The sequence below is a fragment of the Sapajus apella genome, unplaced genomic scaffold (genome assembly GCF_009761245.1).
Source record: "Sapajus apella isolate SASKATOON/1434 unplaced genomic scaffold, GSC_monkey_1.0 scaffold15, whole genome shotgun sequence".
NCBI classification, from domain to species: Eukaryota; Metazoa; Chordata; class Mammalia; order Primates; family Cebidae; genus Sapajus; species Sapajus apella.
In genome coordinates, this window is record NW_022436955.1 from 24,534,737 (window position 1) to 24,549,210 (window position 14,474).

General features: G+C 49.6%; 1 protein-coding gene across 1 annotated transcript in view; it reads right to left on the reverse strand.

The window, feature by feature from the left end:
• Positions 1 to 14,474, reverse strand: part of PKD1L2 (polycystin 1 like 2) — a 104,040-nt gene that overhangs the window by 22,895 nt on the left and 66,671 nt on the right. The window contains exons 28-32 of the mRNA XM_032284533.1: positions 13,035 to 13,234; positions 11,169 to 11,386; positions 10,337 to 10,553; positions 4,686 to 4,914; positions 1,912 to 2,116 (exon numbers count right to left, since the gene is read on the reverse strand). Coding sequence (XP_032140424.1) covers positions 1,912 to 2,116; positions 4,686 to 4,914; positions 10,337 to 10,553; positions 11,169 to 11,386; positions 13,035 to 13,234 — 1,069 coding nt within the window. The remainder of the gene's footprint in view (positions 1 to 1,911; positions 2,117 to 4,685; positions 4,915 to 10,336; positions 10,554 to 11,168; positions 11,387 to 13,034; positions 13,235 to 14,474) is intronic.

Below are 14,474 nucleotides of genomic sequence, written 5' to 3' on the forward strand. Positions count from 1 at the left end.
GACGGGGTCTCGCTATGTTGCCCAGGCTGGAGTGCAGTGGCTATTTACAGGCGCGATCCCACTGCTGAGCAGCACAGGAGTTTTGACCTGCTCCCTTTCTGACCTGGGCCGGTTCACCCATCCTTAGGCAGCCTGGTGGTCCCCTGCTCCCGGGAGGTCACCATATTGATGCCTAACTTAGTGCAGACGCCCAATCGGCATAGCACGCTACAGCCGAGAACTCCTGGGATCAAGCGATCCTCCCACCTCAGGCTCCCGAGTAGCTGGGACTACTGGCAGGCCTGGCTCCTGCTGTATTAAGCGATGCGCTCATCTGCATGGTTTTAGCTGCAAGGCCTCAGCCACATGATCTCTCTGCCTGTTCTGCACAACCACAGGACCCATGGTTCAGTTGGGGAACAGAAAGGCTCAGCGCACATACCTGTTCTTAGTATCCTGTGAGCCTGGTGTTGAGGGGAGGTGTCAGATGTTTTTTGAGTCTTATGATAAAGGCTGTTCAGGGAAGAATGGGGGACCAGAGGGGATTTGGCAATGTCTCATAGGGTAAAGATTAGCTCTGTTTGGTTGGTTGGTTTTGAGATGGAATCTCACTCTGTCTCCAAAGCTGGAATGCAACGGCAGGATCTCTGCTCACTGCAACCTCCGCCTCCTAGGTTCAAGCGATTCTTCTGCCTCAACCTCCCAAGTAGCTGGGACTACAAGCGCCAGTCACCACGCTCAGCTAATTTTTGTATTTTTAGTAGAGACAGGGTTTCACCATATTGGTCAAGTTGGTCTCGAACTCCTGACCTCAGGTGATCTGCCCGCCTCAGCCACCCAATGTGTTGGGATTACAGGTGTGAGCTACTTGCCTGGCTAATTTTTGTGTTTTTTGTAGAGACAGGGTATTGCCCTGTTGCCCAGGCTGGTCTAGAACTCCTTAGCCCCGTACCTGCCTCGGCCTCCCGAAGTCCTGGATTACAGGTGTGAGCCACCATGCCCAGCCCCACCTTAATTTCTTTCTATTTTTTTGAGACAGAGTCCACTGTGTTGTCTAGCGTGCAGTGGTGAGATCTCAGCTCAGTGCAACCTCCATCTGCTGGGTGTAAGCGATTCTTCTGCCTGCACCTCCTGAGTACCTGGGACTACAAGCACCTGCCACCATACCTGGCTAAGTCTTTTTTTTTTTTTTTTTTTTTTTTTTGAGATGGAGTCTTGCTGCACTGACTGGGCTAGAGTGCATTGGTGCAATCTTAGCTCACTGCAACCTCCACCTCCCAGGTTCAAGCAATTCTCCTGCCTCAGCCTCTCCAGTAGCTGAGATTATAGGCACGTGCCACTATGCCTGGCTAATTTTTGTACTTTTATTAGAGATGGGGTTTCACCATATGCGCTAGGCTGGTCTTGAACTCCTGACCTCGTGATCTACCCGCCTTGGCCTCCCAAAGTATTGGGATTACAGGCATGAGCCACTGCGCCTGACTTTTTTGTATTTTTAATAGAGATGGGCCTTCACCATTTTTGCCAGGCTGGTCTCGAACCCCTGATCTCAAATGATCCACTTGCCTCAGACTTCCAAAGTGCTGGGATTATAGGCGTGAGCCACCTCGCCCGGCCTGTAATTCCTTAACCTCAAGTTTTCTCACCTGTGAAAGGGAGGTGACACTCCTAAGGGCGGTCGTGATTATGGAATACAGCACTAGCTTCCCAGTAAAACACCACACCTGCTACAGAGTGAGTGTGCACTTACTTGGGCCATGATAGGAATTCTCGTCATTATTTTTCCCATCCCTTGGTCTGCAGAGAGGGGATGCTCCAGGTTCATTTGTTGAATGTATAAATAAAGGAATGGAAGCCCAGCAACAAGCTACTGGCAGGAGGGAAGGGATGGGTGGAGGGGAGGACGGCAGGCACCTGGGACAGAGTCCTGACCTTTAGAGGCTGGGTGACGAACACGCTTTCCATGAAGGAGACGGCCATGGAGATGAGCCACCTGATGGAGCTCGCCCGCCCGTACTGCAGGCCGTAGAGCATGGTGAAGAAGGCCGCCACACCACTGGTGGCCGCCACCAGGAGCCATCCCACCAGGATGCACCACCAGGGAAGGCCTTGAGGGGGCTTGCTCGCCCGAAAAGCGCTGCAAAGGAGGTGGATGGACATAGTTAGGATGACCACTCCCCCAAACCAGCTCAAGGTCAAACCCCACTCTACCCCACCATCTGCATGACCTTGGCAAAGCTCCTGGACCTCTCAGACCCTCTGCTTCCTTCTCTGTAATCTATACCTGTCTCAAAGGGCTATGGAGTAAAAGCAGTTACATTTATTCAGTGCAGAGCAGGGGCAAGTCCCCGCTCTAACCACTATACCCCGATTTGCTCTGTGACTGCTTAGGGCAAGCCTGAGTAGATAACATGTAATTTTGTTTGAAGTTTTTTTTCATTTGATTTTGATTTGTCATGACCTCCATGCCCATGTTTTAAGTTTTTATTATTGATGTACTTATTTATTTGAGACAGATCTTGCTCTGTCACCCAGTGCAATGGCTCGATCTCGGCTCACTGCAACCCCCACCTCCCAGGTTCAAGCGATTCGCCTGCCTCAGCCTCCTGAATCGTTGGGATTACAGGTGCCCACTACACCCAGTTAATTTTTGTATTTTTAACCTAGCCTTATGTTTTTTGTAATGATAATTTCTCAGTCAGGCACAGTGGCTGTTGCCTGTAATCCCAGCATGTTGGGAGGCTGACTCGGACAGATCACTTGAGGTCAGGAGTTCCAGACCAGCTTCGCCAACGTGGTAAAACCCCATCTCTGAGGCCGAGTGCGGTGGCTCAAGCCTGTAATCCCAGCACTTTGGGAGGCCAAGGCGGGTGGATCACGAGGCCAAGAGATCGAGACCATCCTGGTCAACATGGTGAAACCCCGTCTCTACTAAAAATACAAAAAGTTAGCTGGGCATGGTGGCACGTGCCTGTAATCCCAGCTACTCAGGAGGCTGAGGCAAGAGAATTGCCTGAACCCAGGAGGCGGAGGTTGTGGTGAGCCGAGATCGCGCCATTGCACTCCAGCCTGGGTAACAAGAGCGGAAACTCCGTAAAAAAAAAAAAAAAACCCATCTCTGCTAAAAATACAACATTTAGCCGGCCGTCGTGGTGTGCGTCTGTAATCCGAGCTACTCAGGACGCTGAGGCAAGAGAATAGCTTGAACCCGGGAGGCACAGGTTGCAGTGAGCCGAGATCACACCCTTGCACTCCAGCCTAGGTGACAGAGCAAGACTGTCTCAAAAAAAAAAAAAGCCATTTTCTTTTTTTGTTTGTTTGTTTTTTGTTTTTTTTTTTTGAGACGGAGTTTCACTCTTGTTACCCAGGCTGGAGTGCCATGGCGCGATGTCGGCTCACCGCAACCTCCGCCTCCTGGGTTCAGGCAATTCTCCTGCCTCAGCCTCCTGAGTAGCTGGGATTACAGGCATGCGCCACCATGCCCAGCTAATGTTTTGTATTTTTAGTAGAGACGGGGTTTCACCATGTTGACCAGGATGGTCTCGATCTCTTGACCTCGTGATCCACCCGCCTCGGCCTCCCAAAGTGCTGGGATTACAGGCGTGAGCCACCACGCCCGGCCAAAAAAAGCCATTTTCTTACTGAATTACGATGTTGTTTTTATACAACAAAATCAACACTAATTTTTAAATGTCATCTAGCAACCTGTCTGTTGCTGAGAAACAGCTGAGTGTATGATAAAACTCTATTGTTTGCTAAGAAGAACGATGGCAAAGAAAACCTAGCTGACTCCAAAGTGGGAAACTGCTTGGGGCATTCTAAAGTAGCAAAACAGTATATCATACACCGGTTAAAACAATTCTTTGAGCACGGGCTACGTGGCCCTGCCGCCGTGGCTCCCTCGTGGAGAATACTTTCTGGTTTGTCCTTAATCAGTGGTAAGCAGGCACCAGCTGCCTACCTAGTTTATCTTGGTTGTACGAGAGAACACACAACACCTGTTTGTTAATAATAATCACCTGTTCAGAGAGAATAACTAGACGGGTCAGCATCTGCTTAAAGCTCTCAGCCGGAATGCCATCAGGCCCCTCGGGCTCTCGGCTCGGAAAGCTGCTGATTTCCGGATAGTCCCACTTTGTTGTTCTATCTGGGTGTCTGCTTTTTTTTTTTTTTTTTTTTTTTTTTTTTTTTCTTTCCTGGGCCAGCAGGCTATGGAGCTGAGAGCCTCAGGGGCCGACGGCTTTCCAGGCTGAAGGCCGGGTGTCTGCTTTTTAATGCCTTCGGCGCCGCTTGGGTGCGGGTCTCCACGGCACAGCTGGTCTTGGTAGTCTCTATTCAAAGTTTGCTTGTTATCTTAAAAACTGCATTTTATTTTAAGTTTGAATCAAGAGACAGGTGTTATCATTCCTCTTTTACAGATGAGGAAACTAAGCCTGAGAAGTTGAGGAGCCGGTTGAACAGTGCAGTACACTGATGAGAGACTGCCCACATGAACACTAGTGACTGTGAAACGCAGAACAAAGGCCCTGAGCGCCTTCCCGCCCTGTTCAAACCCGGTCTCCCTGAATGTGTGCAGGAATCCTGTATGATTTCTGCCCAGAGAGATCTGGGTGAATATTCTTCCAAGATTGTTGAGAATGCCGTTTCCAGAGGGCCCCAGGCGGGGGCAGGCAGGCGCCCACTTAGCACCCAGCGAAGTGGATTACCTGGCATGTGCAGGGGCCCAGGTGCCCGGCTGTACAGCCAGGCAACCCTTCAGGGTCTGCAGCTGCCTGAGAGCCAGGGCATGGCTGTGGTGCTGGGGGAAGCCTCGGGGCCCCATTATCCGCAGCTCTTGCTCCATGTGTTCCAGCTGAAGGTACAGGCACTGCCTGTAGGCACTGTCTTTCCAGGGGCCACTCAGAGCCACCTTGGGCTTGGGGCACTGCATGTTCTCTGGAGGACAAGAGAGAAACTGATCAGCTGATGCTAAATCACAGAGCAAACCAGCTGCAATAGAAACACCAGGTGTGGCAACATGTGCCTTGTGGTCTCAGCTACCGGGGAGGCTGAGGCAGGAGGATCGCTGGAGCCCAGGAGGTTAAGGCTGCAGTAAGGCTGTGATGACAAAGCAAGACCCAGACTCTAAAACAAAACAAACAAAACCTCCCCCACAAAACACAACAGTAATAGAGGCAGCTTTTGAGTATCAAATAGTTGCTATGTGCCAAGCCCAAAAGAGGGAGTAAGGTTTTAGGGTCACACAGCCAGTTAGGATTTGTTGTTTCTCTTAGATTTTTATCAGGGACACTCTTAAAATTTCCTTACACATGAAGAAAACAGGAGAGCCCCATACTCATTACCCCAGCTACAATAATTACCAACATTTGGCCAATCTCGTCTCATCCATTTTCTTCCCCTGGAGATTTTTTTTTTTTTTTTTGCGATGTAGTCTTGCTCTGTCCCCCAGCCTGGAGTGCACTGGTGTTAGCTCACTGCAATCTCCATTACCTGGGTTCAAGCAATTCTCTTGCCTCAGCCTCTCCAGTAGCTGGGAATACAAGTGCACACCACCATACCCGGCTAATTTTTGTACTTTTAGTAGAGATGGGGTTTCGCTATGTTAGCCAGGTTGGTTTTGAACTTAACCTCAGGTGATCCAACTGCCTCGGCCTCCCAAAGTACTGGGATTACAGGAGTGAGCCACCATGCCTACTCCCCCTGCACAATGCTGGCCCAGAGTATTTTAAAGTAAATAATGTGGTAAGATTTGAATTTAAGCCCTGTTTTGTCTAGTGCCAAAGCAGTGTAATCCTTTTTTTTCCTCAAGACCAAGTTTTGCTCTTGTCACCCAGGCTGGAGTGGAGTGGCATGATCTCGGCTCACTGCAACCTCTGCCTCCCAGGTTCAAGTGATTCTCCTGCCTCCGCCTCCCAAGTAACTGGGATTACAGGCACGTGCCACCACGCCCGGCTATTTGTTTTTTCTTTGTATTTTTAGTAGAGACCAGTTTTCACCATGTTGGCTAGGCTGGTCTTGAACTCCGGACATCAGGGGATCCGCCCGCCTCAGCCTCCCTAAGTGCTGGGATCACAGGCATGAGCCACCACGCCCCGCCAATATAGTGCAATTCTTAATCTTGTGTTTTTAGCTTCCAAAACATTATTAAACATCTCAAATGTATGAAAGTGGAGCCAATGACAAGATGAGGCCACACAGCTTCAAAATGATCAAAATGATGGAGTGAGACTCCACCTCAAAACAACAAAAACTGCAGGTACGATCTTGTATTTTCCCTTCACCTACCGGGTAAGCTTACCTAACTGTGCTTAGCATCTCTGGAGCAGCACACGCTCCCACCTGGGGATTGCCTAGAGAGACAACAGTCTCTGCATCCCAAAGTATGCCCCCAACCAAACTCTCCCGTCTTGAGAGTTTCAGCCACTTTTACAACCTAGCTCTGTCCAGGAAGGTGCCAGCTGGACTGCCTGGTAGATTATTCTAATTCACTAAAGTGCGTTACGTGGACCCCGCCAGCTTGCTTCCTCCCCTGCCTGCCATGTATGCCAAATCTCCTTTTAAAATCCCTGGTTTCATTAGCTGGGCATGGTGGCGTGTGCCTATAATCCCAGCTACTCAGGAGGCTGAGGCAGGAGAATTGCCTGAACCCAGGAAGCGGAGGTTACGGTGAGCCGAGATGGTGCCATTGCACTCCAGCCTGGGTAACAAGAGCGAAACTCTGTCTCAAAAAAAAAAAAATAAATTAATTAATTAAATAAAATAAAATCCCTGGTTTCTGCCTCAGAGGCGAAGTAATACCCTTAAGTCAGGAAGCCTGTACTTCTTCCACTAAGCTAGCTTTGGAATACAAAGTCACTTTTCTCTCTCTCTCTTTTTTTTTTTTTTTTTTTTTTTTTGAGACAGGGTCTAACTCTGTCCCCCAGGCTGGAGTGCAGTGGTGTGATGTTGGCTCACGGCCACCTCTGTCTCCTGGGCTCAAGTGATCTTCCCACCTCAGCTTCCCAAGTAGCTGGGACTGCAGGCACCTGCCACCATGCCCAGCTAAAAAAGTCACTTTTTTTTTTCTTTTTTTCTCATTTACACCTTCAATGTTGTGCCTTCACCCAAAAAAAGTCACTTTTAAAATATTAGATTTCACTCTGATTAATTGGACTCTGCAACTGGCCAGCAACTAAACTTGCATTTTGGTTACAGCCTGGTGTATGCATCTCCAGCACTGACTCAGGCGAGGCTGGGATGCTGGGTAAATGGCTACGGTGAGGTCAGCTCCTACCTTATTCTGGCTCAGAGCCTCCTCCCTTACCCTCCTCATCTAGGGCTCCCTCACTGAAGCCTCAGCTGAAGATTCCAAGTCAATACACTTAATTTTGCAAGGCTTCTGCTAATGTTTCTGGAAGATACCATCACTGCCAATCATAACACCTCTTACTGAATACCTGCTTTGTGTCAGGCTGGGATCTAAGTAGTTTCCATATCTTATGATCTTATTCAGCCCTCACAGTAAGCCAAGGAGCTAGGTGGATCAATACCCCTATTTTATTTTATTTTTTTGAGACGGAGTTTCGCTCTTGTTACCCAGGCTGGAGTGCAATGGCGCAATCTCGGCTCACCGCAACCTCCGCCTCCTGGGTTCAGGCAATTCTCCTGCCTCAGCCTCCTGAGTAGCTGGGATTACAGGCACGCGCCACCATGACCAGCTAATTTTTTGTATTTTTAGTAGAGACGGGGTTTCACCATGTTGACCAGGATGGTCTTGATCTCTTGGCCTCGTGATCCACCCGCCTCGGCCTCCCAAAGTGCTGGGATTACAGGCTTGAGCCACCGCGCCTGGCTATTTTATTTTATTTTGAGACACGGTCTCACTGTGTCACCCAGGTTGGAATGCAGTGGTGCAACCTTGGCTCAGTGCAACCTCCGCCTCCCAGGCTCAGCCTCCCAAGTAGCTGGAATTACAGCCATGTGCCACCAAGCCTGGCCAATTTTTAACACCCCTTTTTTCCTTTTTTTTTGAGATGGGAGTCTCGCTTTGTGACCCAGGCTGGCATGCAGTGATGCAATCTCAGTTCACTGCAACCTCCACCTCCCAGATTAAAGTGATTCTCCTGCATCAGCCTCCCAAGTAGCTGGGAGTACAGGCGTGTGCCACCATGCCCAGATAATTTTTGTAGTTTTAGTAGAAATGGGGTTTCCTTATGTTGACCAGACTAGTCTTGAACTCCTGACCTCAGGGGATCTGCCCACCTCCATCTCTCAAAGTGCTGAGATTACAGGTATGAGCCACCGCTCCCAGCCAACACCCCTATTTTTGGAATCCTTTTTTGAGATGGAGTCTTACTCTGTCACCAGGCTGGAGTGCAGTGGCATGATCTTGGTTCACTGCAACCTCCACTTTCCGGGTTCAAATGATTCTCCTGCCTCAGCCTCCTGTATAGCTGGGACTACAGGTGGGCACCACTGCACCCACCTAATTTTTGTATTTTTAGTAGAGGCAGTGTTTCACCATGTTGGCCAGGATGGTCTCGATCTATTGATCTTATGATCCACCCACCTTGGCCTGCCAAACTGCTGGGATTACAGGCGGAGCCACCGCTGCTGGCTAGAACCCTCCTATTCTCTAAGGGAGGAAACTAAGTCTCAGAGAGGTTGAGCTACTTGTTTAAAGTTGCACCACTGCTACTGCAGCTGGGAGATCCCAAGGTACTGACTGAGTACAGAGTTCACATTCTTAAAGTCCAGTATGTCCAGCTGTGAATGCCAAAACCCCCATACTCAAGGTCAAGTATCTAGTGGAAGCAGAGTCCTGCAGGGATGACCTCCATAAGCAGCCAAAAGCCAGCTCTCTGGGGCAAATTCTTTTCTTTTTTTTTTTGAGACCGAGTCTTGCTCTGTCACCCAGGCTGGGGTGCCTTGATGCAATCTCAGCTCACTGCTGCCTACACCTCCCGTGTTGAAGCAATTCTGCCTCAGCCTCTCGAGTAGCTGGGACTAGAGGTACCCGTCACTCTATCAGGGGTGGGGCCAAGAGTGATGAATTCCAATTGCTCATTCTATTAACCACACTTTTGTGTTCTAAACAAGGTTTAGATAGTGGTCGCCCTCATGTACTAAAAATGGTAGCATTCTAAACCCACACGGCTATCCACTATGTTCTAGAGAACATTTCCATCACGGCAGAAAGTTCTATTGGATGGCACTGCTCTAAATGGGAAGATGGACAGCAAAGGGGCAACAAGGGAACCAGGAGACTAGTTGAAACCAGAATCATCTGCCGTGCATACATTTGTTTAATGAAAACAACACAATGTTACTGGGTTCTAGAGAGAGCTTGTTGTAAAAAGCTCTGAATCTGAGACCAGTTATCTCTGCCAAACAGATTAAGGAGTGTTAGAGAGGCATTAAAGACACGGTCACACCAAACTGAGACTTTTTCCCTTTTCTTTTAGAGCTAGGGCTTTGCCTATCTAACACTCAATTTTTAATTATTTTTTAGAGACAGGGTCTCCCTATGTTACCCAGGTTGGTCTCAAACTCCTGGCCTCAAGCAATCCTCCCGCCTCAGCCTCCTAAAGTGCTGGGATTAGAGGCCTGAGCCAGCACTCCCAGCCCTTGACTTAATTAGGGGGATTGAAAACAAATAGAGAAAGGAGTAACTTTTCCTGTCTGCGATTCAGTGTTCTTTAATGGTTTTTGCCGCCGTGACCGTGCTCTTGCGTCTTGCCCCACACATTCAGGCACGGATATGGTTCAGCTTTGCACCCCAGCACTCTACAGAAGAAGGCACTGAGGCATCGAGAACTGAGGTCACCTGTCCACAAACACAGAGCAGGCTAGTGGCAGAGCCAGGACCCAGACGTGTGGAGATGAGACAGATGCATGGCTCCCACCTCACGGAGCTCACATTCCAGGAAGGATGGTGCAGACGTCAAACAATTCTCACTTGATTCATTATTTGGCCACAAACGGTTTGAATGCAAGAAGCTTAGGGGGCTAAAGAGCACATGGCCGGAGGCCCTAGTGCAGCTTACAGGCTTGGGTTGCTCCCCTGAGGAAGAAATGCTTAAGCCAAAACTAAAATTGCAGTAGGTATTGGCCTGGCGAAGAGAGGAGAAAGAACATTCTAGACTAAAGGATCAGCCTGTGTGAAGGCCGTTAGTAAGAGGACAGCTTGGCATTGTAGGGACAGGAGGTGTCTGCGGTATACAGAGGGAGGGGACAGCCAATAGTCGAAGCAGAGGCTGGCAAGGAGACCCGGGGATGACTTCCTGTTCCCCTAGTGATGCTGACGTAGCCCTTTGCTGTGTCTCCACCCCAGCTCCAGAACGCAGCTTCTCTTGGCACAGACATGCCCAGGGCTTACCTTTCATTTGTGATGACCCCAAAGTGAGTGTTACGAGGTCCTCTCTCTTTTGGGCTTCCTCCCAGAACACCTGCCCTGATGTGTTCTGTGGACAAATGACTTCTTCCACCAAGGCCAGGAGACTGTTGATGTCCCTCGAGTTCACTGAGTCCCAGCCCGAGGCGGCAGATGGCACCTTGAGGGCTTTGAAGAGGGAGCTGACAATCCGTGACACGTCCTGGTGGGGAAAGGGGCCAGGAGCCACAGGTGAGGGGCAGCACAGGGGTTAGAAGCACACGCCCTGGCCCCTGCAACTGTGTAGTGACCCCTGCTCTGCCCACTGAGATGCGATATTGACCTCTCTGAGCTTCCATTTTTCAGCTCTTAAATCCCTCTTCTAGGCTTTGAACTCGTTCCAGGCTGTACTCCTAAAAGTGTGGCACACAGTAGGTGCTCACTGAAAGCTTACTGAATGCATGAATGCAGAGCAGGGCGTCTCTTCCATGGGCTTCCAGCCTGGGAGTCTACAATGAAGGCAGAATACTTTGCACATAGTAGGTACTCAAAAAGTATGTGTGTGTATGCATGTGTGCACATGTGTATGTATGTGTCTGTGTCTGCGTTTATGTGTGCATGTATGCATATGTGCACCTGTGTGTGGTGTTTGTGTGTGCATGTGTGTATAATGCATGAGTGCATGCATGTTCCGTGTGTGTGTGTTCAGTTGATGAATTTTGGCAACTCATGCTTCATGGCAACACAGGGCTGCTGAGTCTCAAGCCCTGGGCCTCACCCCTACTTCCGCTGAGGCTAGAGCACCCCCCACGCTAGCAAGCTGAGGCTGAGGACCTGCCTTGGTCACTGCCTCAGGTGTCAGAAGGCCGTCCTCCATGGGCTGTGGTGAGGGAGTCAGGCTGGGGGACCCCCGGTCCCGTTTCTCAGTGCTGTGCTCCTTAGCGACCCGGGGATGGGTGTTCTGAAAGATCTGAACGATCAGGAGGTTGATGGGGAACATGAGGATAGAGCTCTCCAGGCCAATCATCACCTCCTGCCAAGTGAATTCAATCTTACCTGGGGAAAGGGAAGGAAGGGGTCAAAGGAGAGGCTACCGCCCAGAGCCCAGTCCCATCTGTCCCTTGTGGAATGTGGCTGCGCAGCGAAGGGTTAACCCTGCCCAGTGCCTGGGAGGTCACTGTTCAGACCTTGGAAGGTCCTGCCTGCTAAGAATGTCTTTGTTGGCCAGGCGCGGTGGCTCATGCCTGTAATCCCAGAACTTTGGGAGGCCGAGGTGGGTGGATCATGAGGTCAAGAGATCGAGACCATCCTGGTCAACATGGTGAAACCCCTTCTCTACTAAAAAAATACAAAAATCAGCTGGGTGTGGTGGTGCGCGCCTGTAGTCCCAGCTACTCAGGAGGCTGAGGCAGGAGAATTGCTTGAGCCTGGGAGGCAGAGGTTGCATCACTGCATTCCAGCCTGGTGCCTGGTGACAGAGCAAGACTCTGTCTTTAAAAAAAAAAAAAAAAAAAAAGTCTTTTTTTACCTGGGGTCTTGGGTCACACCAAATGGTCTGTGCTCATGATGAGATTTATGGTAGAGGCCTAGACCATACGGGGTCAGCTTGACCTCTAGAGGGGCTGGAGGCAAAGGCCAGCTATGAGGTGTCAGCTATGCCTATCTGCCAGAGCCCCAGTAAAAATTCCGAATAGCAGCCGGGCATGGCAGCTCATGCTTATAATCCAAGAACTTTGGAAGGCCGAGGTGGGTAGATCACTTGAGATCAAGAGTTCGAGACCAGCCTGGCCAATATGGTGAACCCTCGTCTCTACTAAAAATATAAAAATTAGCCTGACATGGTGGCAGGCACCTGTAATCCCAACTACTTGGGAGGCTGAGGCAGGACAATAACTTGAACCCGGGAGGCGGAGGTCGGAGGTTGCAGTGAGCTGAGATTGTGCCACTGCACCCCAGCTTGGGTGACAAGAGCAAAACTCTTTCCGAAAAAAAAAAACCTGAATCACAAGGCTGGAGTGGGTGCCCCTGTTTGGCAATATGCCATGTGAACTGCCACACATCATGGCTTCAGGAGAAGCCAGCACCATCCACAACTCCACTGATAGAGGACGCTGGAAGCTCTGTGCCTGCTCTCTCCTGGCCCCTGCCCCATGTGTCTCTTCCTTTTGCTGGGTTTAATCTGTTTCCTCCTTCCCTCCCTTCCTCCCTCTCTCCTCTTCTCTCCTCTCCTCTCCTGTTTCCTTTTCTTTTTTTTTTTTTTTTTCATTTTTTTGTCCAAGCTGGTGAGATCTCAGCTCACTGCAACCTCTGCATCCTGGTTTCAAGAGACTCTCCTGCCTCAGCCTCCTGAGTAGCTGGAACTACCGGCGTGCACCATCACACCCGGATAATTTTGTATTTCTAGTAGAGATGGGGTTTCACCATGTTGGCCAGGTTGGTCTCGAACTCCTGACCTCAGGTGATCCACCTGCCTTGGCCTCCCAGAGTGCTGGGATTACAGGTGTGAGCCACTGCACCCAGCTGTATCCTTTCACTGCAGTAAACCATAACAATGAGTACAATGGGTTCTCTGAGTCCTGCTAGTGGGTCACTGAACTGGGAGAGGGTGGTCTTGGGGATTCTGGAATCGCAGTGGCATTGCTGGAACAGTAAAGGCTCAGGTCCACCAGCCACTAGCCCTGACCTCCATGACACTGGGAATTACCCAAGTCCATCTTTTGCTCAGCTGGGTCCTTGGGGACCCCCCAGAACATGATGCTGGTCAGCATGGTGCACAGTAGCAGGGAGAAGCAGCAGGACACCCTCTGGACACGGGTGAAGCTGCTCCGAGCACAGCGGCTGAAGATGGAATACCAGATGTGTCCATCCTGGAAGCCTGCAGACGTCTTCATGAAAAACAGGTGGCTGCAAGCAGGCAGGGAGAGAGGGACTGGCATTTAGGAAGAGAGGCGTAGGGGAAATTGGTCTGTTTGGATCATTCTTGGGATGAGGAGGAGGAAGAGAGACAGAGATTTGTTACTAAGGTTGTTTACACAACACATTTTTTTTTTTTTTTTTTTTTTAGATGAGATGGCATCTTGCTCTGTCACCCAGGCTGGAGTGCAATGGTGCAATCTTGGCTCACTGCAACCTCCGCCTCCCAGGTTCAAGTGATTCTCCTGCCTCAGCCTCCCAGGGAGCTGGGATTACAGGTGCACACACCACACCTGGCTAATTTTTAATATTTTTAGTAGAGACAAGGTTTCTCCATATTGGTCAGGCTGGTCTCAAACTCCTGATTTCAAGTGATCTGCCCGTCTTGGCCTCCCAAAGTGCTGGGATTACAGGCATGAGTCATCGCGCCAGCCATTTTTTTTTTTTTTTTTTTTTAATAGAAGAAATACAGCATCATAGCAGCATCGCTTACAGTTAATGATGGAGACTCTGGAAAGGGCTAGATTAGAATCCTAGCATACTGCACGGCCCTTTCCGAGCTAAGTGACCTCGGGGAAGTTACTTTGTTCTTTGTACCTTAGATGACTTGTCTGTAAATTGGGGCATGTAATAATAACAGAACCTACCTCACCGGATTGTTGAACGCATTAAAAGTGATAATTCTGTAAAACATTCGGGGCAGTAGCTGGCATGTAGGTCAATGTTCAGTCAGTGTCAGCATGATTTTTGGTATAATTTTAATATAATAATATAACGGAAATATACTGTTAGTTTTGTTACAATTAGATTATTGGTGTGTAGTGGTTAAAAATCCCAGGCATGGCAGAGCGCAGTGGCTCATGCCTGTAATCCCAGGACTTTAGGAGGCCAAGGAGAGAGGGCTGCTTGTGGTCAGGAGTTTGGTCAATGTGGTGAAACCCTGTCTCTTATAAAAATACAAAAATTAGCTAGGCGTGGTGGCACGCACCCATAATCTCAGATAGAGTGGCTGAAGCAGGAGAATCGCTTGAATCCAGGAGGTGGAGGTTGCAGTGAGCCAATATTATGCCACTGTACTCCAGCCTGGGTGACAGATGAGAGTCTGTCAAAAAAATAAAAAATCCCAGGTAGAGCCAAGCACAGTGGCTCATGCCTGTAACCCCAAAACTTTGGGAGGCTGATGCGGGAGGATCCCTTGAGCCCAGGAGTTTGAGACCAGCCTGGGCAATAT